This window comes from Carcharhinus amblyrhynchos, unplaced genomic scaffold (genome assembly GCF_965287045.1).
Source record: "Carcharhinus amblyrhynchos unplaced genomic scaffold, sCarAmb.v2.hapA scaffold_42, whole genome shotgun sequence".
In the NCBI taxonomy this organism is placed as follows: Eukaryota; Metazoa; Chordata; class Chondrichthyes; order Carcharhiniformes; family Carcharhinidae; genus Carcharhinus; species Carcharhinus amblyrhynchos.
In genome coordinates, this window is record NW_027649783.1 from 1,062,439 (window position 1) to 1,087,534 (window position 25,096).

A 25,096-nucleotide genomic window follows, 5' to 3' on the forward strand; every position below is an offset into this window, starting at 1 on the left:
TTGTCTTTCCAGATTCGGCAGCTCAGCCATGAAAATTAGCGCCGTATTAGCGGGATTGGCCATGCTAAATAGTCCCTCAGTGTCAGGGGGATTAGCACGGTAAATATGTGGGGTTATGAGGATCCAGGCAGCTGAGTTTGGAAAGGACACCTGGGTATCGTGGGGTTGGTATGGAGAAGATGGGCCGAATGGCTTCCTTCGGGACTGTCACTTCGGTTCTTTCGATGGTTCCATGAGCAAAATCATAACGTGAGCAGAAGGAAAAAATCAGCATCAGGATCACAAGGACAAAACAAGGTCTGATGTCAGAGGAAGATTCTTATGTAATGACACACAGAGCATCAGAAATACATTTCATCAGAATACATTGAATGGATGAGAATTTCAAAATGCTGCTTAGATGAGAAGTCATCGTGTTCATTCAAACACATTGCTACAAGCTGGCCATTACTGGGTGTTAGGTGTTCCTGGCAATAACGGATTGGGAATGGAAGGAACAGGTTCACATCTGCACATTGTCAGGTCAAACTGTGTCTCAGATTGACAGCTCCCAAGAGTGGTTTTCCTCTCCTCTCGCTCTGTGCTCTGGAATCTCGGGGATTAGTTGGAGTTTCCCAGCTCAGTAACTGTTAAAGCCTCTGAGGCTGGAGATTCTCGCAGTTTCTTTCACAGATTCAGGGGGCTGCAGCCAATCAGAGCTGTGCCTGGGTTAACCCAGAGCTGGTTGAAATAATGATATTGTTCACAAGCTGAATTCTATTTGATGAGATGAAGATACAGATTGTGTGCACTCAGTCACGAAACAACATCCTGCTTTCATGTAGAGTGGATCAGTGAGGGTAGAGGGATAGACAGAGACAGAGTGAGTCAGGACAGTGAGATACAGACGGCCAGATAATGTCTCAGTGATAAAAATCCTTATAAATTCCGGCTTTATCCAGAACGATTCTCCTGGAGAAACAGAAGCTGCAGCCTTAGCTCTCACTGATATTGTAGCAGAGACACATTATTAATCCCACACTCAGGAACAGTGCTGCATTCTGACAGCAAAGATGGGGAGAGGCATTAGAAACAGAATGGTCCCGTTCTATACAGTGTGCAGGCTCAGAGGGAACTGAGGTTCAGAGAGATATTTGAAGGTGAAGGGAAATTTTGAAAGAGTCGTTAGGAAAACGGATGGGATTCTTGGTTTCATAAATGGAGACACTGTGTATGCAGAGAATCCCTGCATAGCAGAAGGAAACCAGTCAGCCCAAGGAGTCTGAACCGATTCTCTGAAAGAACATATTTCGCGCAATTTTACCATGGCTAATCCCCCGAACCTCCACATCCTTGGAACCTAAGGACCAATTTAGCATGGCCAAAGCACCTAGCCAGTCTTTGGAATGAGGGAGGAAACTGGAGCACCCAGAGGAAACCCACGCAGGCACGAGGAGGACGTGCAAACTCCATGCAGTCACCCAAGGCCCGAATCAAACATGGACAGCAGTGCGAATTACTGTACCACTTTCCCGCCCTCTTTAATACATCAAATCAGAGAAGATATGCTTCATTTCTATATTTTATCTTGCATTAATTACGAGTAGCGGATTCAGTGACATAAAGTGAGGATTGGAGGTAAGATATGCAGACACGGGGTAGCTGACATGTTCTCTAACTTCCAACTCAAATCTTGAATTTAATGAAACAGTGCCTTGAAATCTAACTTTGGGGCTCAGCAAGGGGATTAGTGGGAACTTTGTGATTGGATAATCGTTTTATTTTACACAAGAGAGACTCGGAGATCTCAGAGACACCAAACACAGTTGGATAAGTTTGACTCGGCACGGTAACACAGTGGTTAGCATTGCTGCTTCACAGCTCCTGGCACCTGGATTCGATTCGGGGCTTGGGTCACTGCCTGTGTGGAGTTTGCATGATCTCCCAATGTTTGTATGGGTTTTCACCCACAGTCCAAAGATCATCCTTCCTCAGATAAGAAGACAAAACTGCAGCTGTGGCCTCACCAAGACCCTGTATAATTGCATCAAGACATCCCTGCTCCTGTACTCGAAGCCTCTCGCTATGAAGGCCACCATGCCATTTGCATTTTTTACTGCCTGCTACAGCGGCATGTTTCCCTTCAGTGACTGGTGCATGAGGACACTCTGTTCTGGTTGCACATTCTCTTCTCCTAACTTATGACCAAACAGAACATAATCTGTCTTCCCGTGTTTGCTAACAAATTGGATCACTTCACATTTATTCAAAATATACTGCATCTGCCAATCATTGATCCATTCGCTCAACTTGGCCAAATCAGGCTGCAGGATATGGTGTAAGGTGACTCTGAGGTAAAGGGATGGAGAGAGAAACGAGGTGACTGCAGTCTGACTCTGACTCTTCAAACCAGTTATTGCGGCCTTGTTGAAAGTGAATGTGCCTGAGAACAGGAGAAAAACAGATCATGGGCCAGGGATTTATTTTCTGTACAAAGAAAAATAAACTTGTAACCAGTCAGTGTCTGGCTGAGAACAGGCGAGAGGAGGGGGAGGGGAGGGGGGAAGGGGAGGGGAGGGGAGGGGGCCTGCTTAAATAACATTCACATAAATATTTTTATGATCCATCTGTGTCTAATGGAAAATCTAGTTTGAAATTGTTGTCAGTGGAAAATTTGTTTAAATGAAAAAAAAAGGCCTCAAAACTAATCAATGGATTCTCAGTCAGAAACAATAGTAAGAAGGTGGCTCCAAACTGTCCCGAAAAACGAGAGAAGCCAAGTTCAGTTTACAAACTGTCCGATGGACAGACCTGGTGTCTGATGAAATCAGGAACGGAGGTACTTCCGTAATTATAACTGATTAAAACGGTTTCAATGACGTGAGCGATGATGGTATAGTGGTGAGCAGCGCTGCTTTCAAGCAGTTGACCCGCGCTCGATTCCCGGCCATCGCATTGACAATTTATTTATAACTTCATCCACTTTCTCCTGCGTTTCCAACCGACTGGACAAAAACAGGGTGAACGCAATATTTGACTGTAATGAAATACAATAGAGATTTTTCTTTTTTTTTATTCGGAACTAATTCGTTTCTCATGAAAAATTACTGAGATACAAAAACATGTCTCTGACCTAATAAATGACTTCTCCGTCAGAGACAAAGATACAAAAGTAGAGGAACAAATTTCAGCTCACACACTGAGCTTTGGACAATAACGGTGCCTGATGAAGTTAGTATGAACGCTACTGAGGTGATTATATTAGGTGGGAAAATTGCCGAGCTGCGATGGCCGAGTGGTTAAGGTGTTGGATTAAAAATCCAATGGGGTTTCCCCGCGCAGGTTCGCGTCCTGCTCGCAGCGATTATCACTGAAAGCGTTTGCTTCCGGCAGCCCCAGAGCCGGACCTTTTTCTGGTGCCAAGTATGTGGATCACCATCATGCTTTCAGCTCCATGGCTCCGGGCCGAGTGCAGGAAGGTGAGCTTGAAGAGGACACCTGGGTGCCCTCGGGCTGGCATGGACAAGATAAGCCGAATGATTCAGTGCTGTTCCCTTCCTCTGGTTCCATGAGGGAAATCAGAATGTGAGCAGATTGAAAAACAACAGCATCAGGAGCGCAAGGACAAAACAAGGTCTCATTTCAGAGGAAGATTCTTATGGAATGACACACTGAACATAAGAAATAAATTTCATCAGAATACACTGAATGATAATTTCAAAATGCTGCTTGGATGATATGACATCGTGTTCATTCAAACACATTGATGCAAGCTGGTCATTATTGGCCGTTAGGAACTCCTGGTTATAGCAGATTGGGAATGGATGGAGCAGCTTCACATCTGCACATTGACAGTTCAAACTGTGTCTCAGATTGACAGCTCCCAGGACAGGTTTTCCTCTCCTCTCGCTCTGTGCTGTGGATTCTCGGGGATGAGTTGGAGTTTCCCAGCTCAGTAACTGTGAAAGCCTCTGAGGCCGGCGATGCTCACAGTGTCTGTTCCACAGATTCAGGGGGCTGCAGCCAATCAGAGCTGTGCCCAGGGCTGGTTCAAATGGTGATATTGTTCACAAGCTGAATTCTATTTGATCAGATGTAGATACAGATTGTGTGCACTCAGTCACTAAACAACAAGATCCCGCCTTCATATAGAGTTGATGAGTGGAGATAGAGGGATAGAGTGAGTTAGAGCAGTGAGACACAGACCGCCAGATAATGTCTCAGTGACAGGAATCCTTGTAAATTCCGTCTTTATCCAGAGAGATTCTCCTTGACAAACAGAAGCTGCAGTCTCAGTTCTCAGAAGAACATCAGGTAAGGCGATAAAGGAGCAGCGCTCCGAAAGCTAGTGGTTTTGCTAACAAATATATCTGTTGGACTTTAACCTGGCGTTGTGAGACTTCTTATCACGAGGGCAGAATCAGTGGAGTTCAGATATCTCAGAGGATTGTTGGGCTGGAGATGACGAAAGGCAGGAAGAGCTGAGGACGTGGACGGATTTGGAAACACGGATAAGGATATTAAAACTGAGACATTGCTTAACCACGAGTCAGTGTTTGTCACTGAGCACAGGGTTGATGCATTTATATATTTGGAGTAAATTCTGATTTAATGATGAGAAATCAATTAGCAGCTTCCTGGACACAGCAGCACAATAAATCGGATCAGAATTCGATCACATGGTCCCTCAAGCCTGCTGCTCCATTCAATAGGATTATATTATAGATTCACAATCCACAGAATCTTTACAATGCAGTAACAACCCATTTGGTGTTATTGAAACAACATTCTATGCAATCCCACTCCCCCGCCTCACAGCCCCGAGACCTGACTTTGGTTCTGACCTTTGCTGATTTTGCACATTCTCCCCCGTGGGTTTCCTCTGGGTTCTCTGGTTTGCTCCGTGGTTCAAAGATGTGCAGGTGAGGTGGATTGGCCACGTTAAATGTTGCTTTAGTTTCCAAAGATATGCACATTAGGCACTAAATCGGTGCAATTTTTATCCCTATCTTGAATATTTTCACCTGGTTCTTGATGAACTCTTGACTGGAACATGAAAACCTCTAACATTGAATCCCTACAGTGCAGAAGGTGGCCGGCCACTCGGCCCATTGAGTGTGCACTGATTCTCTGACCTATCCACTCAACCTCACTTATTTACCCTGTTAATCCTCCTAATCTAAACATACTGGGAGACATAAGGGGAAATATAGATAGTAAGTCCATTTACCCAATGAATGGAGTGCGGGGGGAACCAGAGCACCCGGAGGAAAGCCAAGTGGGCACAGAGAAAATGTGGAAAATACGTAGAGTCACCAAAGGCCAGAATTGAACCCGGTCCTTTTACTTTTCATTGTCTCTCTATAATCTTCCTACCAGAATGAATCACTTCACAATTCCCAGTTTTGAATTTCATCTGGAACTTCTCCACTCATTCCGGCAACTTGTCTCTGTCCTTTTTGCAGTTTTACACTATCCTCCTCAGAGTTCACAATGCCCCCAACTTTCACATCATCCACAAATTCTGAAATTGTGCCCTGCACACCATGACCTCGGTCACTAATATATCCTGGTGCATGTTCACAGTATCTACAGCTTGTATGCAGATCAATGTGATTTACTGCAGTTTGAGGGTGAAAACAGAAAAGCGGAGCCAATGTAAATGCTTGCATATTCCACGGAAATATTGCATAATTGTTGTCAAGTAGTTTTGTTATCATCGTTAACAGAAAATAGCAGAGAATGGTTTCGATGCAACAACCTCTGAATGATCAGTCCAGCACACTTCCGCTGCGTCACTTTGATCTGGTAAATCTAACTCCCCCCGCTGCCTATCAATCTGCCAATCAGATATTCACTTCCACATTGTTGTTTAACTCCAGCACGAGTGTGAGGGAGCTTCAGTCTGGCCACACAATTCCACTGCAGAACACCAAAAATGCAATGGACAGAGAAAGACACGCTCAAAAGCAGCAAAAGAGACTGTTTGTAAATGAGTGACGACAGACAAAGGTTCCGAGAAACCGGCAGGACCCGGAATTGATCACTCACATGTTAAGTTAGTTTCCTGTTGCAAATATATTCTTGTAAGCATATTTCCTGCTGTACAGCTGTCCTGCTTTGAACTATTGCTCAAAGATGTTCAGTGTTGTTGTGTAAAGTGTTTCACTGTTTGTAAATATATTTCCTGCTGTGCTCTATGATATAGAGGGTTACAGCATGGAAACAGGCCCTTCGGCCCAAAGTGTTCATGCTGCCCATTGTCTTTTTACCTCGGAGTTATTCCCAATTATCCGTGTTTTGCCAATATCTCTCCAGGCCAATCTTACCCAGGTAACTGTCTCAAATGTAGGTGAGTGTTTTTTTTCTGCTGTTGTGAAATATGCTGCCCTGTTGTTGTGTTTCCGGCTCTGGAAATATTTTTTCTTCTTTTCTGTTCACATATCGCCTTCCCTTGCAAACGTGTTCCCTGTTGCGTAAAAAAGATTCTCCGTGAGGACTTCTTTTGTCTGTAAATTGTTGCATGTTGTGTTAAGATGTTCCCTCTTCTTGTGTAAGGCTCTGGTTGCAGAAAAAGCCATTTACTACAGATCGAGGTTTTTCGGGGAAAAGGGAAGCCAAATAACAGTTTGTGTCCTCCAGGTAAAAGGCACAACTGCTTCACAGTTACCGTTAAGTTGTTTCATCATCACTATGAGCAGGAATAGCAGAGGATGGTTTCGATCCATCGCCCTCTGGGTTATGGGCCCAGCACGCTTCCGCTGCGCCACTCTGCTACGACAAAAGTCTCACTCTGCTGCCCATCAATGTAGTCAGACAGATGGTCACTCCTCGATCGTTTAATAGGAATACCAGTGTGAGGAGGCATCACTGCATCACACCGAGAATACAATAGACAGATAAAAACACACAATAGCAGCATGAGAGACTGCTTGGACACATGGAACGACAGACAAAGTGTTGGGAAACAGGCAAGACACGGAATTGGAGAGTCGATCACTATTTGAAAAGGAATTTTCTGTTGCAAATAGGTGTTTATAAATATATTTCCTGCTGTGTAACTGGTCTGTCTGTTGTTGAGAAATGTTTTCTGCTGTTGTCTAAAATGCCTTCCCGGCTGTGTAAATATGATCCATCTTGTGTCAATATTTTTAAAATACTCTGTTAATATATGCCCTGTTCTGTAAACGTGTTCCCTGTTACATTAGAACATAAGAAATAGGAGCAGGAGTAGGCCGTCTCGCCCTTCGAGCCTGCCCCGCCATTCAATAAGATCATGGCTGATCTGAAGTGGATCAGTTCCACTTTCCCGCTTTCTCCCCATAACCCTTAATTCCCTTGTCTATCAAAAACCCATCTACCCGTGACTTAAATATATTTAGCGAGGTAGCCTCCACCACTTCAATGGGCAGTTAATTCCGTAGATTCACCACCCTTTGAGTGACGAAGTTCCTCCTCAAATCTGATCTGAACTGCCCCCCAACCCTTATCTTGAAGCTGTGCCCTCTAGTCTTGCTACCCTTTCTGAGCGGGAAGAATCTCTCTATCTCTATCCTATCTATCACCTTCATTATCTTATATGTCTCTAAAAGATCCCCCCGTCATCCTTCTAAACGCCAACGAGTACAGACCCAGTCTATCCAGTCTCTCTTCATAGGCTAACCTCATCTCAGATCTCAGCCCAGTGAACCTCCTCTGCACTGCTCTGTTGTGTCAAAATATTCTCCGTGAAGATGTTTTCCGTTTTACTAATGTTAATTATCTGATCTCATGATGTTCCATGTTGGGTTAAAATGTTGTCTGTTGTGTTAAGATCTTCTCTGTTCTTGTATAAAACTCTGGTTAAACTGGAAGTGGATCACGATCGCCCAATTTCGACTGCCTTTTACCCTCTGTTCGGGAATGTGATTGGGTGATTCATATTGTATCCAACACATGCATGTGAGTGAGATTTGTTCTGTGTCTCTCCGTCTCCGGTTGGAGTTGCGAGTTTTTATTTGTTTTATTCATTTCGAGAGGTGGGTACCACTGACTAGGCCAACGTTCATTGCCAATCCCTAACCGGCCTTAAGTATGTGGTGGTTTGCTGCTTTCTTAAACTGCTGCTGTCCCTGAGGTGAGGGAACAACCACGGTGCTGTCAGCCTAACAGTGGAGAAACAGAAGCTGCAGTCTCAACTCTCACTGATTTTGTAGCAGAGACAAATTAATAATCCCACACTCAGGAACAGTGCTGCATTTTGACAGAAGAGATGGGGAAAGGCAATAGAAACTGAATGGTCCAGTTCTGAGCAGTGTGCAGGCTCAGGGGGACCTGAGGGTCAGAGAGATCTTTGAAGGAGAGAGACGATTTTAAGAGAGTCGTCAGGAAGGCGGATTGGATGTTTGGCTTTAAACTGGAGATACTGAGTATAAAAACTGGGAAGTTCTGCTCAATCTTTATGAAGCCCTGATTAACTGTAGCTGTTTTAGGATTGCCCCCAGACCCGGTAACCAGACTTTACAAAGTGTGTGAGAGTACTTATGAAGGGGAAAAGGAGATTTACTGTTTTGGATCCAGCGGTGAGGGATTTTAGCTCCAAGGTATGGCTGGATAACTCGGAGTTTCTCTCTTTGCAGCAAAAGGGATTGAGTGGCGCTGGAAGAGAGGTGTAAAAGAGTAGAACATATTGAACTAAGGTACACAGGGGGAAGTTGCTGCATTAGCTGCTAGCAGAAGGATTCGGGGACAGGCATTGAAGATTGAAGATAGGAAGTGCAGGAGGCAAAGCATCCCGACAGTGCGGAAGGAGGCCATTCGGCCCAGATATTCTGCACCGACTCTCCGACAGTGAATCCCTCCCTGTCACTCTACGTAATTACTCTGCTAATCCGCCTAACAGTAAGGGTCAATTTACTCTGGCCAATCCACCTAATTTGCACATCGTTGGAGATGGGAGGAAACAGGAGCACCCTGAAGGAAACCCCGAAGGACACGGGGAGAGCGTGCAAGCTCTACACAGACAGGCAGCCATGAATGTTAGAAGTGGATTTCTGGTGTTGACAAACTCAAGGGATTCTACTTCAACTTTTTGGCATCTGGGAATCAGAGAAGTAACTAAAAACAAAACTGAAAATAAATATAATCACGGCAGTTATTCACATGGCGCTAACATTTGGGGCGGTATTGTATCGGTTGACCGCGTGGCCTAATGGATAAGGCGTCTGACTTCGGTAATCCTGGTGATGATGGTATCAGAAGATTGCAGGTTCGAGTCCTGTCGCGGTCGTTTTGTGCAGAAATCTGGTAAAACTTCTGGCAAACTGAGATTTCCTTCTTCAGCTGAAAGCTCTGTATTTTCTTGCAAACATTGCAGGGCGCTTTCTCAGAATGTATTTCCTTGTTGTTTTGTCCATTACATTTTCTCACCTCATTATTTTAGTATCCTCCGAGGAAAACTATCTTTTTTGTGTGATCTTAATAAATTATTGATGCCCCCGAATGGAGCAACAGGCTTTGTAGCAAATAGTTTAATAAAATTCTGTGGAGGAAAATCTAATCTCCTCAGGAAGAGGTTTAATAACGAGCTGAGTGAAGTGTTTCTGATTACAGGGATGAAAGGTGATGTCACTGGGCTGGTAATCCAGAGGCCCGCACTAATCTTTGGGGACACGGAGTAAATCCCACCACGGCAGCTGATGAAATTTAAATTCACTATTTCATCAATCTGGAATTGAAAGCTCCTCTCAGTAATGGCGGCCTTGAAACTACCGGCGATTGTTGTTCACTATAATCTGGTTCACCGGTGCACTTTAGATAAATAAGTCTGGCTTCCTTAACTGGTCTGGCCTACATGTGACTCCAGGCCCAGATTAAGAGGGTGACTCTTACCTGACCTCTGAAATGGTCAAACAAGCCCCTCTCAGTTGAAGGGCAATTAGGGAAGGGCAACAAATGCTGGTCCTGCAGGCGACACCAACAGGGCATAAAAAGAAGAATCATTGAGTAGAAAGAGAATGGCCTGGTAACGGACTGAGAAACTGGATCCTTCTTCTCCTGGAATAACAAGGCTGAGGGATGGGCTGATCCTGGGCTCTAAATTAGTGAAAGATTTTCAGAAAATGTCATTTCGATAAAACGGGACCAGAGATGGGCAGATAAGAACATATCTCACTCATACATGCCATTGATGGTTGGTGGTTTTAGCGCAATGATGTACATGCGACCTGTGTATCAGCGCATCCTAAGATTGTGAGGGAAATTCCATCAGTAACGCTTCCCCGACATCCTCCAGACTGAAGCGAGGCAGCATTCATGCTGATGACTGAGAGGAGCTTGAAAATGGGCAAAACCTGTCCCCCAATCCGCAGCATACTTTTTTACCAGGCAAAATGGCGGCAGAGAATACAGTAACAGGGAAGAAAGCTCTGTGGGCCGAGAATGGGCCTGTTCACTCACATGAAGATCCATAGCAGAAACCCACGGCCCTGAATTGTTTGCCCCTCTCTGGTCTGTGAGCTTCGCTCTATCTGAGTGTGCTGACATCTACCGGCCGCAACCCAGAACTTCAACAGAGGGAAGACATTCACATCAGGAATGCAGGAATCGGTCAATATGAAGAATTAATGCTGGGCTGTGATAAAATAGATCTCGTAATTTAATCATAAATTCCACTAGACAAATTACTCTAAAATCATCACTGAGTTGGCAGCATTTGCAATTTGCTATTGGCTAAAGCGTTGGCAGTTGGCAGTTGTCTTGTTGGTCTTGGGGTTTGATTCTCACTTGGGGTAAAATTATCGTGCTCGAGGTCCCGGGTTCATAATCCCGGACAAGCCCAGCCGCCGTTTATTAAATCGGGAGCAGGTTTGAGCTCTCGAGAATTCCCTGCAGTGAATATATCACTGCAGAATACAAGAAGAAACAATCACTAGATTTAAATTTCAGTTGACCATCCAAGAATACGAGACGGGAAATTTGCGAAGAAACGAGAAAGAATTTTGGGCGGCAGGGAGGCACAATGGTTAGCACTCCTACCCCACAGCGCCAGAGTCCCGGGTTCAGTTCCTGCCTCGGTTCACTCTGTGCAGTTTGCACATTCTCCCCATGTCTGCGGCGGTATCCTCCCGTAACCCAAAGATGTGCGGGCTAGGTTGATTGGCCATGTTACGTTGACCCTCGTGTCAGGGGCATCATCAAGGTACATGCGGATTACAGCACCACGGCCTGGGTGGGAATGTGGTCGGTACAGACTTGATGGGCCAAATGGCCTTCTTCTGCACGGTAGGGATTCTATGATTGGAGACGATTAGCACAGCTGTATTTAATGGAAAGCTGGGGAAGTGTTGGAGGGTGAATGGATTTCAGAGACAAAAAGATAATGTTACATGAAGTAGTTTGGGTGGGGGATCGTGTCGAGCAGTTTATTAATTAGCAAAAAAAGACCCGATTTCATTTAGGTAAATTATTTATTGAATTGTCACAGATCTACAAAGTGGCTCAGAGACTGGGAGACAAACAATCAATCCGCAATCACAGTGTGAACAAAAGGCAGAGTGATCCAGAATGAATCATTCACTCATATACACCCATAGAGACTGACAGATAGACAATGAATTCCACACTCAATTCCTGCATCACACACCAAGTGATACAGAATGGTTTTCACATCCATACACACAGAATGGTTACAGCACAGGAAAAAATCATCGGGCACTTTGTGTCTGGGAGTTGTCATCTCTATAGAAGCTCAGCTATCGCAGTCCACAGCTGAAAACACGGCAGCAAAATTTGCAGAAGACACAATATATGTCGCAAAGTAAATTGTGGAGAGGACGTAAGGAGCTTGGAGATAGTTATAGAAAGGTTTTGTGCATGGGTAGAAACCTGGCAACTGGAATATATGCGAACTTATTCATTTTGGCAGGAAGAGAACAAAACCAGATTATTACTCAATTCTAGAAGGGCTGCAAACTTCCCCAGATGCAAAGGGATCTCGTTGTGTTCGAGTCACAAATATTCAGTATGCAGGTACAGCAAGTAATAAAAAAGGTTAATGGAATGTCTGCTTTGTTACAGACATTTGACCATGCAAGAAAATAATGTTATGTTTCCGTTGTTTGGGTCATTAGTGAAGTATCTCGAATATTGTCTGAAGTTTTGGTATCCATATTTAATGAAGGATGTAAATGCGCTGTAATCGGTCCAGAAGAGATTGTCAGTTTGATAACTTGAATAGTTGGACAGTGTAGAGGAGATTTACCAGATTGAGAAGAGGAAAGGTTCCACAGACTGACTGGGAATCTCTGCACCGGAGATACTCCGAGTGGGAGGTACCTTGTTCAAAGCACATCAGATCTTGAATGGTCTTCACAAGTTGCGCGTGGAAATGATGTCTCTTCTTGTGAGTGAATGCAGAACAACGGACACTTAAAGAAAACTGAGCTTCCTCTTTTGGGATGGTGAATTCTGTTCTCTCGGAGCGTTGCGTGACTTTGGAACTCTGCCTCAGAAGGCGGTGGAGGCGGGGATATTGAACACTTTTATTCCGGAGGTGGATAGATTCCTATTTGGCAACAGAATCAAAGGTTATCGGGAACAGATGGAAATGTGGAAATCGAAGCACAAGCAGATCAGCCAATGGCGGGGCAGACTTGTGGGGCCGAATGGCCTTCTTCTGCCCTTATTTCCTCTGTTCGTGTGTCCTTCTCCTGATTGTGAATTTCCCCTCAATAGGACTGCTGAAACTCACCAATACTCACGGTTCACTCGGCACCGGAATTAAACTAAAACATGGAAAAATTAAAACCTGACTGGGATTCCCAGTCCTGTCAGACTGTATGGTTGCTTTCCGAGTTCTGCAGAGATATTTTCTCTGCAATGAGTTCCCGGGAGGCAAACATTGCTTCGTCTTTCACTCATTGTCGCCACCTTCATTGCAAAGAATTATCTTTTGAAAAAGAATGCAGGGCTCGTCCGGGATTTGAACCCGGGACCTCTCGTACACTAATATTGCGCCCAAAGCGAGAATCATACCCCTAGACCAACGAGCCACCCATGGCAAGCAGCCCCCTGAACTTTTCAAAGTATCCCAAAGTTAGGCAATTTTTTTTTTGACAACTCAGAGATTTATTGAACAATGTTCCATTTCACTGTCTGTTTTGATGAAGCCATGATGTGCAGTTGCCGGCGTTGGATTGGGGTGAACACAGTAAGAAGTCTCACAACACCAGGTTAAAGTGCAATCAGTTTATTTGATCGTAAACCCACAAGCTTTCGGTGTTTGCCCATTCATAAGAACATAAGAACATACGAAATAGGAGCAGGAGTAGGCCATCGAGCCCCTCGAGCCTGCCCCGCCATTCAATAAGATCGTGTCTCAGTTCCACATTCCCGCCCTCTCCCCATAACCCTTAATCCCCTCCCTTATCAAAAACCTATCAACCCGCGTCTTAAATATATTTAGCGAGGCAGCCTCCACCACCTCAACGGGCAGAGAATTCCAGAGATTCACCACCCTTTGAGTGAAGAAGTTCCTCCTCAACTCCGTTCTAAACCGCCCCCCTTTATCTTGAGGCTGTGCCCCCTAGTCCTACTGTCCTTTCTGAGCGGGAGGAGTCTCTCCACCTCTATCCTATCCATCCCATTCATCATCTTATACGTCTCAATGAGATCTCCCCTCATTCTCCTAAACTCTAACGAGTACAAGCCTAGTTTATTCAGCCTCTCCTCACAGTTCAACCCCACTCAACTCCGGTATCAGCCTCGTAAACCTCCTCTGCACTCCCTCCAAGGCCAAAATATCCTTGCGTCATCACCCGATGAAAGGGCAAACCCCGGAAGCATGTGAGTTTACTATCAAATAAATTGATTGGACTCTTACCTGGCATTCTGAGACTTCTTACCCAGTCAAAGAAGGCAGAGGATCACACTGGAAGGATTTGTTTCTGAATAGAGGGCTGTGGCAAGTGATGTTCCTCAGGGATCAGTGCTGGGACCTTTGCTGTTTGTAATGTATAAATTATTTGGAGGAAAATGTAACCGATTTGATTAGTAAGTTTGCAGACAACACAAACAATGGTGGATTTGTGGGTAGTGATGAGGGCCATCAGAGGATACAGCAGAATATAGATCAATTGGAGACTTGGGCAGAGAGATGGCCAATGGAATTTAATCCGGACAAATGTGGGTTAATTCATTTTGGAAGGTCTAATACAGATAGGAAATATATAGTAAATGGCAGAACCCATAAGAGTATTTTTAGCCAAAGGGAGCTGTGTGGACAGGTACACAGGTCACTGAAAGTGGCAATGCAGGTGGAGAAGGTAGCTCCGAAGGCACACGGCATGCTTGCCTTCATCGGCTGAGACATTGAGTTTAAAAATTAGCAAGTCATGTTGCTGCTTTATAGAACCTTACTGAGGCTGCACTTGGAATTTAGTGTTCAGTTCCGACCGCCAAACTACCAGAAGAATGTGGAGGCTTTGGAGAGGGTGCAGAAAAGATTTACTAGGATGTTGCCTGCTAAGGATGGCATTAGCTATGAGGAATGGTTCGAGAAACTTCGTTTGTCCTCCCTAGAACGAAGGAGGTTGAGGGGCGGCTTGCTAGAAGTCCACAAGATTACGAGAGGCATGGACAGACAGAAGCTTTTTATTCCCCCTGGGTGAAATAATCAGTCTCTAGGAGGCAAAGGTTTAAGGTGTGAGGGACAAGGTTTAAAGGAGATGTATGAGGCAAAGGGCGCTGGGTGCCTGGAACTCTTTGCCACGGATGTAGTGGAAATGGATACAGTAGTGACTTCTTAGCGGTGTATTGACAAATTCATGAATAAGATGGAAATAGAGGGATCTGGTCCCCGGAATGGAAGGAGGGTTTAGATAAGTCGGGTAGCATGATCGATGCAGGCTTGGAAGGCCGAAGGGCCTGTTTCTGTGCTGTAATTTTCTTTGTTCTTTGTTCACCCAGAGAAAATCCACGTAAACATGGGGAAACATGGAGACTCCACACAGACAGTGACCCAAACCGGGAATCAAACGCGGTTCCCTGGTGCTGTGAGGCAGCAGCAGCTTCCTATCCACCCTGTCCATTTCTTATCCACCTCAATCAGGTCTCCTCTCAGCCTTCACTGCTCTAAGTAAAATAATCTGATCCAATCCAATCTCTCTTCATAGCTCAAATTCTCCATCCCAGTCTACGATCTGGTCCCTGGGAAATGGACACTGCACCCTCCCCAGTGCAATCAAATCCTTACTGTCGTGATTTGACCAGAACTGCACACTGTCCTCCAGCAGTGGCCTCACCAAAATGTTGTCCAGCTCGAAGTGAACCTTCTTGCTCTTACAATCATGCATTAATATTCCATTCCTCACGCTGCATGAATCTTCACAACTCACAGACTCAAAGGGATTTCCAATATTGGAAAACATTGGAGGTTTCCTTTGTATTTTCAGGGATTTGGAATCAGTGGATCATCCAAAAATAGAACTGAAAAATATGAAATCACAGCATTTATTGACATTGTGCTAATGTCAGGGTAATATTCAAGGTGTTGACTCCGTGGCGTCGCCACGTCAAAGGTGAGTCAAAATGCTGATGAATTGAACGAACGTTGATCTCGGGTCACGAAAAGTGTCGGTACAAATGTAAAGATTTCCATTTTCGAAAGTTTCAATTCTTGACAGTCTTTTATTTTTGCCGTTTTCAAAATGAGAGAACAACACACGTACAATTTGGCATAATAAAATTGCGATGAACTCCCCGTCGGGGAATTGAACCCCGGTCTCCCGCGTGACAGGCGGGGATACTAACCACTATACTAACGAGGAACTGACCCTGCAATTGACGAAACGCATTGTACACTTGCTATTTACACTTCCGGAACGACAACTCACTTCTGACGAGATCAGTTCTTTTCCGCAATACGGAGAACCATTTAATGCAGCAAACAGCGGCTTCAACGCATTAATTAAGACTTTTGGATTAGCAGGAAAGAGAATGAGATGGATGCATGAAGAAAAAAAACACAAATCAGGTGGAGACAGAAAGGTGCGTTTCCCGTTCATATCAAACCGCATGTTCTTTTTAATTTTGGAGGAAAGACGGGGTGTCTTGAAGTCTGAACATTCTGGACAATCTCAGCTGGTCTCTCGCCACAGATGATGTCAGACCTGCTGGGTTTTTCCAGCATGTTGATTTGTTGTTTTAGATCCCAGCATCGGCAGTATTTTGCTTTTATCTTGTCTCGAAATGTGTTTTTTTTTTCCCAAACGGCTGGAAGTTTCAAAGTGCTTTACAGCTGAGATACATTCCTTTCATTATATTGTCTTTTCATTGCCCGAGGTACAGGCGCAGATTGAGTACATAAAGTACTGTATCTCTCATCGTTTTGAAATTCGTCATTTCAGGAACAATAAACTTTATCCACATCCAAAATCCGAGGACGGATGAATAATTGCTCCTCGAATCTGACGTGATTTGAACACACAACCTTCTGATCTGGAGTCAGACGCACAACCGTTGCACCACAAGCTCACAGACTTTACGGGCCTTTTACATCTGTGTTGTGTTTGGTGAATTAAAAAACTCAAACAGGGAATTGTCTCCCTCTTTACTTTCTCGGGATTTAAATAGATTGGAAGGGTAACAACGAAGCAAAATTAACGAGAAAGTAGAAACACAACATTATCCTACAGGAGAAATGTGTTCTTTGTTCAAGAGGTGATTAGAAAGGGCATTTTTGTATGACGAGGTGGCCCAGTGGTGAAGGCGATGGATTGCTACTTCATTGCGTTCTACACGTGTGGGTTTGCATCCCATCCTCGTCGGAAATACGTCTTCACTGCCCCTTTATTGGGGGTAAACTCAGTGTGTGGGGATGCGGCCTGGGTCGGATTGCTGTTGGTGTAGTCTCGATGGGCCGAATGCCCTTCTTCTGCACTGTGGGGATTGTTTGATTTTCGGGGCGGCAGTTTCACTTCTCTGAAAGCATTGATCCACCAGTTCCTTCTCTAAAAAGCCGACTCCAATGAGTTCCTGACCACAATCTCTGAATATCTCACCAGATAACGATGAAAAGTCCAACATGTCATTCTTTGCGCCGCAGCTGCAGCATTTATTCCCCTTTCCCATAGAACATTACAGCTCAGAAACAGGCCTTTTGGCCTTCCCTGGCTGTGCCGAACCATTTTTCTACCTAGTCCCACTTACCTTCACTTGAACCATATCCTTCCTCACCCCTCTCATCCATATACCTGTCCAAGCTTTTCTTCAATGTTAAAAATGAGCCCGCATTTACCACTTCATCCGGCAGCTCATTCCACACTCCCACCACTCTCTGTGTGAAGAAGCCCGCCCCCCCCCCCCCCCCCGCAATATTCCCTTTAACCTTTCCCCTTCACCCTTAACCCATGTCCTCTACTTTTTTTCCCTCCCCTCGCCTCCGTTGAAAAAGTCTATTTGCATTCACTCTATCTGTACCCATCATAATTTTGTACGCCTCTATCAAATCTCCCCCCATTCTTCTAAGATCCAAGGAATAAAGTCCTAACCTATTCAACCATTCTCTGTAACTCAGTTTCTCTAATCCCGGCATCATCCTTGTAAACCTTGTCTGCACTCTTTCAACCTTATTAATATCCGTCCTGTAATTAGGTGACCAAAACTGCACACGATACTCTAAGTTCGGCCTCAGCGATGCCTTATACAACCTAACCATAACATTCCAACTCTTATACTCAATACTTTGATTTATAGAGGCCAATGTTCAAAAGCACTCTTTACGACCCTATCTACCTGTGACGCCACTGTTAGGGAATTCTGTATCTGTATTCCCAGATCCTTCTGTTCTACTGCACTCTTCAGTGTCCTACCATTAACTTTGTATGTTCTAGCTTGGTTTGTCCTTACAAAGTGCAACACCTCACACGTGTCTGCATTAAACTCCATCTGCCATTTTTCTGCCCATTTTTCTAGCTGACTCAAATCCCTCTGTAAGCTTTGAAAACCTTCCTCACTGTCCACTACTCCTCCAATCTTCATATCGTCAGCAAATTTACTGAACCAATTTACCACATTATCATCCAGATCATTGATGAGCTTTTGGGGTTTGCCCCTTCGCCACGTGAATGGAGAGTTCTGGCCTCAGACAGAGCATATAACAGCATAGACAGTTTACAGATTACTGATTAGAATGCGAATCTTTACACCTAACCTGCAATTCAAGTCTTAAAGATGACGAAAATGTGAGTGGAAAGAGCATTATGCATAGGTTAAAGAGATGTGTATTGTCTCCAGACAGCACAGTAATTGAGGGTTTGCAAACCCAGACAAGTCACGGGGGGTTACAGATAGGGCGACATGAACCCAAGATCCCGGTTGAGACCCTTCCACATGTGTGCGGAACTTGGCTATCAGTCTCTGCTCAGCGACTCTGCGCTGTCGTGTGTCGTGAAGGCCGCCTTGGAGAACGCTTACCCGAAGGTCAGAGGTCGAATGCCCGTGCTATAAGGCAGCAGCAGCTTCCGATCCACCCTGTCCATTCCTTATATACCGCAATCAGGTCTCCTCTCAGCCTTCACTGCTCGAAATAAAACAGTCTGATCCAATCCAGTCTCTCTTCACAGCTCAAATTCTCCATCCCAGACAACGATCTGGTCACTGGTAAATGGATCATGTTCTGCAGTAATATATTCTCTGCAATGATTTCTCGGGAACTCTAATCTGCTCCTGATTTTAATCATTTTCGGAATCTACTTTGGAAAAAAATAAAAATAATTCCGGGGCTCGTCCGGGACTTGAACCCGGGACCTCTCGCATTTTAATACCGTAACCCTAAGCGAGAATCATACCCCTAGACCAATCAGCCAACCGCCAAAGCCGGTTAAATGGACATATTTTTTCAATATCTCCCACAGATTATTAACCATTTCTTTCGTAACAACATTGTAAAATCAGGAATGTTCCCGAACAATGTTCCATTTCACTGTCTGTTCTGGTGAAGATCAGAAGCAGTGATATCTGTTTTCACCACTCGCCAAGTCGACCTGTGGTTGTAACTCGCCAGTCGCGTCGGTAATCTCATTCTGACAGCCGGATTTGATTTGATTTGATTTGATTTATTTTTGTCACATGAAATAGTATACAGTGAAAGGTATGGTTTCTTGCAGACAAAGCATACCGCACATAGAGAAGGAAGGGAAAAAGTGCTGGATGTAATACCACCTCATCTTTCCCCAAATAAGGGGACCAAAACTGGACACAATATTCCAGTTGTGACTTCATCAACACATTGAAACAATATTTCTCTGCTTTCTTACTCCAGTTTTTTTGCAATATATGCTTACATTCAAATTCCCTTTTAAATTATACATTTTACCCGCATACTGACTTTACTGACCGGATACCACTAGACCAACGAGCCTTCGGCGCACTATTTTTTTTCAGCGAATAAACTTCTGTTAACTAGCTATCCTTTCAGGCTGTCATTCGAATGGAACATTGAAGAAAAACACAGCAGATTCAGGGGGAAATGCGATCCTCTTTGTCTTAGACCCTGACTATTCAACAGGATGTTCAGTGTTGGGATTGTAGCTTCTCTCAGCGAAAGAAATTCCCATCACATCAGTTCAAGGATTGTTGTGAAGAATAGATTGAGCAAAGTGTAGAAGATCAATGCGGAAAAGTGTGAGGTGATTCACTTTGGTAAGAGTAACAGGAGTACAGAATATAGGGCTAATGGAAGGACTCTTGGTCGTGTCGACGAGCAGAGAGACCTCGCTGTGCGTGTGCATAGATCCCTGAAAGTTGGCATCCAGGTTGATAAGGTTATTAAGAAGGCGTACGGTGTGTTCGCTTTTATTGGTAGAGGTATTGAATTTCGGAGCCGTGAGTTCATGTTGCAAGTGTACAAAACTCTGGTGCGGTCGCACTTGGAGTATTGCGTACAGTTCTGGTCGCCGCATTATAAGAAAGATGTGGAAGCATTGGAAAGGGTGCAGAGGAGATTTACCAGGATGTTGCCTGGTATGGTGGGAAGGACTTATGAGGAAAGGCTGTGGGACTTGAGGTTGTTTTCGTTGGAGAGAAGAAGGTTAAGAGGTGACCTAATTGAGGCACACAAGATGATCAGAGGATTGCATAGGGTGGACAGTGAGAGCCCTTTTCCCTCGGATGGTGATGGCTAATACGAGGGGACATAGCTTTAAATTGAGGGGTGAGGATTGTAGGACAGATGTCAGAGGTAGGTTCTTTACTCAGAGGGTAGTAAGGGTGTGGAATGCCCTGCCTGCAGCAGCTGTGGACTCGCCAACTTTAAGGGCGTTCAAATGGTCAGTGGATAGGCATATGGATAATATTGGAAGAGTTTAGGTTACAGGGTCATTAGATTGGTTCCACCGGTCGGCACACCATCGAGGGCCGAAGGGCCTGTACTGCGCTGTAATGTTCTATACTCTATGGTTTTCCAGCTGGGGAAGACTGCACTGGCCTCGTTCCATTCTTACCTTTCTGGTCAGTGGCACAATATCACCCGCAATGGTCACTCTTCTCCCTCCTGTGTTGTTACCTCCCGAATCTTTGAAGGATTTATCCTTGGCTCCCTCCTATTTCTAGACCTCACCTCTCGGTCTCATAATCTTAAGATCAATGTTAGTTTTCACACGTAAGCTGATAATACCCAGTTCCAGCTCACCATCAGCTCTCAGAACCAATCCCTCTTATTAAATTATTAGATTGCTTATCCAGCAGCTTGTACTCGATAAGCAGATAATTCCCCATTAAACATCTGGAAGGCCAAAGGTCCCACCACAAATTCCATTCCCAGTCAATGACTCCATCACTCTCCCTGGTCACTGTCGAGGCCGAAACAAACTCATATAACCTTGGCACATCATTCCACCTGGAAATGAGATTCTGACCACACATCTGTTCCTGCACCAAGGCCACCTGTTTCCAGCTGTGTAACTTCACACATTGTTGATAATACCTGATCTCAACTGTACCTGAAACCCTCATCCATGTTTTTGTTAACTCTGGACTTGTTGATTCAAATACCCTCCTCCTACAGATTTTGTTCCCCGAAGGACATTAGTAAACTGCATGGGGTTTTATAAAAATGGATAATTAATTCCAGGTTTGTCTTGAATTAAAATTTCACCATCTGTCCTTCTGGGATTTGAACCCAGCTTCCCAGAGTATTACCCAGGATCTCTGGATTACTTGTCCACTGCCTCCCCCAAACACTGCCAGGAATGGGATTTGAATCCTCGCCTTTTCCATTACCCTCATGAACATCTCGATCAAGTTCATTAACTATGGGATTACTGAGGGGCTTTCCTTAATTATTGTGCATCAGCACAGGTGGGATTTTTTTTTGTCCTCCGGTTATTATTTGGAGAATATTACACATTGAACAACAAAGAAGAACACAGCACAGGAAACAAGCCCTTCGGCCTAACAATTAAACCGATATTAAACTGATTGGACTGATTCTTACAGCCATTTCTTGAAGAGGTGTCTACCGTTTGCAATTCTCCACTCATTTGGCACCGCCCATATAACGAGCTGGGTTAGAAATTGCTTCCATTACCACTGCAATTTCTACCCTTATTTCCCTCAGTATCCATCGTTCCGTCTCTTCCAGTCACTGGAACACAGCAATTAAGAACAGACATTGCACATGGCACGTTGACTCTGTTCTACCATTCAATTCGATCATGAGACATTTATTTATTTGTCTTCATTGCCAGTCAGTGAAAACACAGTCCCAGTATGAATAAAAACAAGAACAGCAACAACAACATCAGGCAACACACATATAGAAATCACACTATGTTTCTGATAAGTGTTTTTCTTTAACCCTACAGTGCAGAAAGAGGCCCTTCAGCCCATCCAGTCTGCACCGACCACAATCCTACCCAGGTCCTACCCCCATATCCCTACATTTTTTACCCGCTAATTCCTCGAACCTTCGCATCTCAGGACACTGAGGGCAAATTTTAGCACAGCCAATCAACCTAACCCACACGTCTTTGGACTGTTTGAGGAAACCGGAGAATCCGGAGGAAACCCACGCAGACACGTGGAGAATGTGCAAACTCCTCTAATTGAAGCCAGGTCCCTGAAGCTGGGCAGCAGCACTGCTGACCATTATGCTACCGTGCTGCCCCGATAACCGTCCGTGGACGGCAGTGTGCATGTGGCCGGTTAGCTCAGTTGGTTAGAGCGTGGTGCTAATAACACCAAGGTCGCGGGTTCGATCCCCGTGCGGGCCAGTTTATCTTTTCCCTCAAACCGAACGATATTGGGCGGCACGGTAGTCCATGCTGAAATTGCCTCTGAATGTACTGAGATGTCGTGGGATGAGGGGAAAATACATAGGGGTAGGGCTTGGGTGGAATTGTGGTCAGTGCGGACTCGATGGGCCAAATGGCCTCTTTATGCACTTGTAGGGTTTCTATGATTCAATGAAGTGCTTTAAAAGTCACCACATTTTCAGCATTCACAACAAATTCAGACAAAGTGTTTGAAATATCAACAATTCTATGCGGGGAAAACAAACTGTGAGTTTTAAGACATGAACCAAATTTCTGCAGTTTATACTGACACCCACCCAAAATACATTATCTATGAATACATAATTTTCCAAGCTTGGGTTGTAAGGCCATGTATCAGAGAATAGGATGGTGTAGAAAAGGCCCTTTGGCCCATCGAATCTACAGTGATGCATGAAATGCCCTGGCCTGCCCAACTAATTTCACTTGCCAACACTCGGCCCATTGAGCAGAAAGCAGGCTCAGTGCCACAGACTGAAAGGAGGTTTTAGTTCACATGGACAGCATGGTCGGCGGAGGCTCAGAGGGCTGAAGGGCTGCTCCTGTGCTGTAATTTTCTCTCTTCTCTGATATTTAAAGAGTACACATTGATTTACACAGCCAGAGACTGACAATTAGAGGATGAACCCCACAGACAGTTGCAGAGACTGATCGGTAAAAGTAAACCCAGTCCCCTCATATAGTGACCGAGAAGGACAGTTACAACATTAATCCCAAAATGACAGAGCATCGCAGGGAGGGAATGAACCCCGCAGTCACTCTCAGCTCCCACTAACTGGCAAATACACATCGAGTCCCCAACAGTACCACGGACAGAGTGACTCCATCAGTCACATAGAACACCAGGCAATTACTATTCAATACAATGTGAACAGAAGTGATAGAGAAGGAAAAAGGGAAGTGTGGTGAGAAAGAGATAGAGGAGCAAATGTGTATGCAGATCATGGATGACAGATACAGTATTAATTCCATTCTCTCACAGACAGACGCGGAGTTGCCGACGTGGGACTGGGGGAGGCACATTAAGTAGCAGCAGGACACCAGGTTAAAGTCCAACAGATTTATTTGGTAAGATGAGCTTTTGGAGCGCCGCTCCTTAACCTGACGAGGAAGATAAAAACATAATGAAACAATAGGCTAAAAGTGGCCACGAAAAATACACTGGCCAGCTGGATTAAGGAAAATCCCAGGGCTGATTGTACATACATAACGAGCAAGAGGGTAGCCAGGGAGAGGGTCGGCCCACTCAAGGGCAAGCGAGAGAATCTATGCGTGGAGCTAGAGTAAATGGGCGAAGTATTAAATGAGAACTTTGCGTCAGTGTTGACCGAAAACGACGTGTATGATGGTGAGTCTGGGGAAGGATATGCAGGTGGTTTGAGACATGTTGAGATCAAAACGGAGAAGGTACTGGTGCCCTTGAGAAATATTAAGGTCGGGAAGATAGGTCTGATGGGATATACCCCAAATACTGAGAGAGGCAAGAGAGGAAATTGTTGGAGCCTGAGAGAAATCATTGCATTCTGCCTGGGTACAGAGGAGGTCCCAGATGATTGGAGAATCGCCTATGTTATTCCTTTGTTGAAGAAAGGTAACACCAACAATCCAGGTAATTACAGGCCGGTGAGCCTTCCATCAATGGTCGGGGAATTATTGGAGAGAATTCGTCGAGACAGGGTATTTCCCACTTGGAAATGAGTGGACATATCAGTGAGAAACAACATGGTTTTGTAAAGGGGAGCTTTTGTCTCACGAACATGATCGAGTGTTTCAAGGAAGTGACGAAGATGGTTGATGAGAATTGGACAGTGAATGGTGTCTTCATGGACTCTCTTCATAGCTCAAATTCTCCATCCCAGGCAACGATGTGGTCACTGGTAAATGGACACTGCACCCTCTCCAGTGGAATCATATCCTTACTGTAGTGATTTGACCGGAACTGCGCACTGTCCTCCAGCGGTGGCTTCACCAAAATTTTTTTCCAACTGGAAATGAACCTTCCTGCTCTTACAATCATGCATTAATATTCCATTCCTCACGCTGCATGAATCTTCACAACTCACAGACTCAAAGGGATTTCCAATATTGAAATCATTGGAGGTTTCCTTTGTATTTTCAGGGATCTGGGAATCAGTGGATCATCCAAAAATAGAACTGAAAAATATGAAATCACAGCATTTATTGGCATTGTGCTAATATCAGGGTAATATTCAACGTGTTGGCTCCGTGGCATCGCCACATCAAAGGTGAGCGAAAATGCTGATGAATTGAACGAACGTTGATCTCAGGTTACCAAAAGTTTCCGTACAAATGTAAAGATTTCCATTTTCGAAAGTTTCAATTCTTCACAGTCTTCTATTTTTGCCGTTTTCAAAGTTGCAGAACGACACAAGTACAATTTGACATAATAAAATTATAATGAACTCCCCGTCGGGGAATTGAACCCCGGTCTCCCGCGTGACAGGCGGGGATACTAACCACTATACTAACGAGGAGCTGCCCCACGAAACAACGAAACGACGAAACGCCGAAACGCATTGTACACTTGCAACTTACACTTCCAGAGCGATAACTCAGTAGTGACGAGATCAGTTATTTTCCCCAATACGAAGAACCATTTCATGCAGCAAACAGCTAATTAAGACTTTTGGATAAGCAGGAAAGAGAATGAGATGGATGCATGAAGAAAAAACACAAATCAGGTGGAGACAGAAAGGTGCGTTTGCCGTTCATATCAAACCGCATGTTCTTTTTAATTTTGGAGGAAAGGCGGGGTCTTGAAATCTGAACATGCTGGACAATCGCAG

The 25,096-nt window shown here is 44.6% G+C and overlaps 1 protein-coding gene and 8 non-coding genes across 9 annotated transcripts in view; 4 read left to right on the forward strand and 5 right to left on the reverse strand.

Moving 5' to 3' along the window:
- LOC145335836 (putative G-protein coupled receptor 139) overlaps positions 1-15,311 on the reverse strand; it is a 66,656-nt gene extending 51,345 nt beyond the window's left edge. The window contains exons 1-2 of the mRNA XM_080181562.1: positions 15,261-15,311; positions 12,295-12,523 (exon numbers count right to left, since the gene is read on the reverse strand). Coding sequence (XP_080037688.1) covers positions 12,295-12,523; positions 15,261-15,311 — 280 coding nt within the window. The remainder of the gene's footprint in view (positions 1-12,294; positions 12,524-15,260) is intronic.
- On the forward strand, positions 3,261-3,342 carry trnaf-aaa (transfer RNA phenylalanine (anticodon AAA)). Its single transcript has one exon. It is a non-coding gene; the product is annotated as a tRNA-Phe (tRNA).
- Positions 6,684-6,755, reverse strand: trnam-cau (transfer RNA methionine (anticodon CAU)). Its single transcript has one exon. It is a non-coding gene; the product is annotated as a tRNA-Met (tRNA).
- On the forward strand, positions 9,156-9,247 carry trnar-ucg (transfer RNA arginine (anticodon UCG)). Its single transcript is given in 2 exon segments — positions 9,156-9,192; positions 9,212-9,247. It is a non-coding gene; the product is annotated as a tRNA-Arg (tRNA).
- Positions 12,926-13,010, reverse strand: trnap-ugg (transfer RNA proline (anticodon UGG)). The gene is given in 2 exon segments: positions 12,926-12,961; positions 12,975-13,010. It is a non-coding gene; the product is annotated as a tRNA-Pro (tRNA).
- Positions 15,312-15,713: 402 nt separating the features above from the next.
- trnad-guc (transfer RNA aspartic acid (anticodon GUC)) lies at positions 15,714-15,785 on the reverse strand. Its single transcript has one exon. It is a non-coding gene; the product is annotated as a tRNA-Asp (tRNA).
- Positions 15,786-16,702: 917 nt separating this feature from the next.
- Positions 16,703-16,784, forward strand: trnas-gcu (transfer RNA serine (anticodon GCU)). The gene has a single exon. It is a non-coding gene; the product is annotated as a tRNA-Ser (tRNA).
- A 5,371-nt stretch (positions 16,785-22,155) lies between these two features.
- On the forward strand, positions 22,156-22,229 carry trnai-aau (transfer RNA isoleucine (anticodon AAU)). Its single transcript has one exon. It is a non-coding gene; the product is annotated as a tRNA-Ile (tRNA).
- A 2,483-nt stretch (positions 22,230-24,712) lies between these two features.
- trnad-guc (transfer RNA aspartic acid (anticodon GUC)) lies at positions 24,713-24,784 on the reverse strand. Its single transcript has one exon. It is a non-coding gene; the product is annotated as a tRNA-Asp (tRNA).
- Between the last annotated feature and the right edge of the window lie 312 nt (positions 24,785-25,096).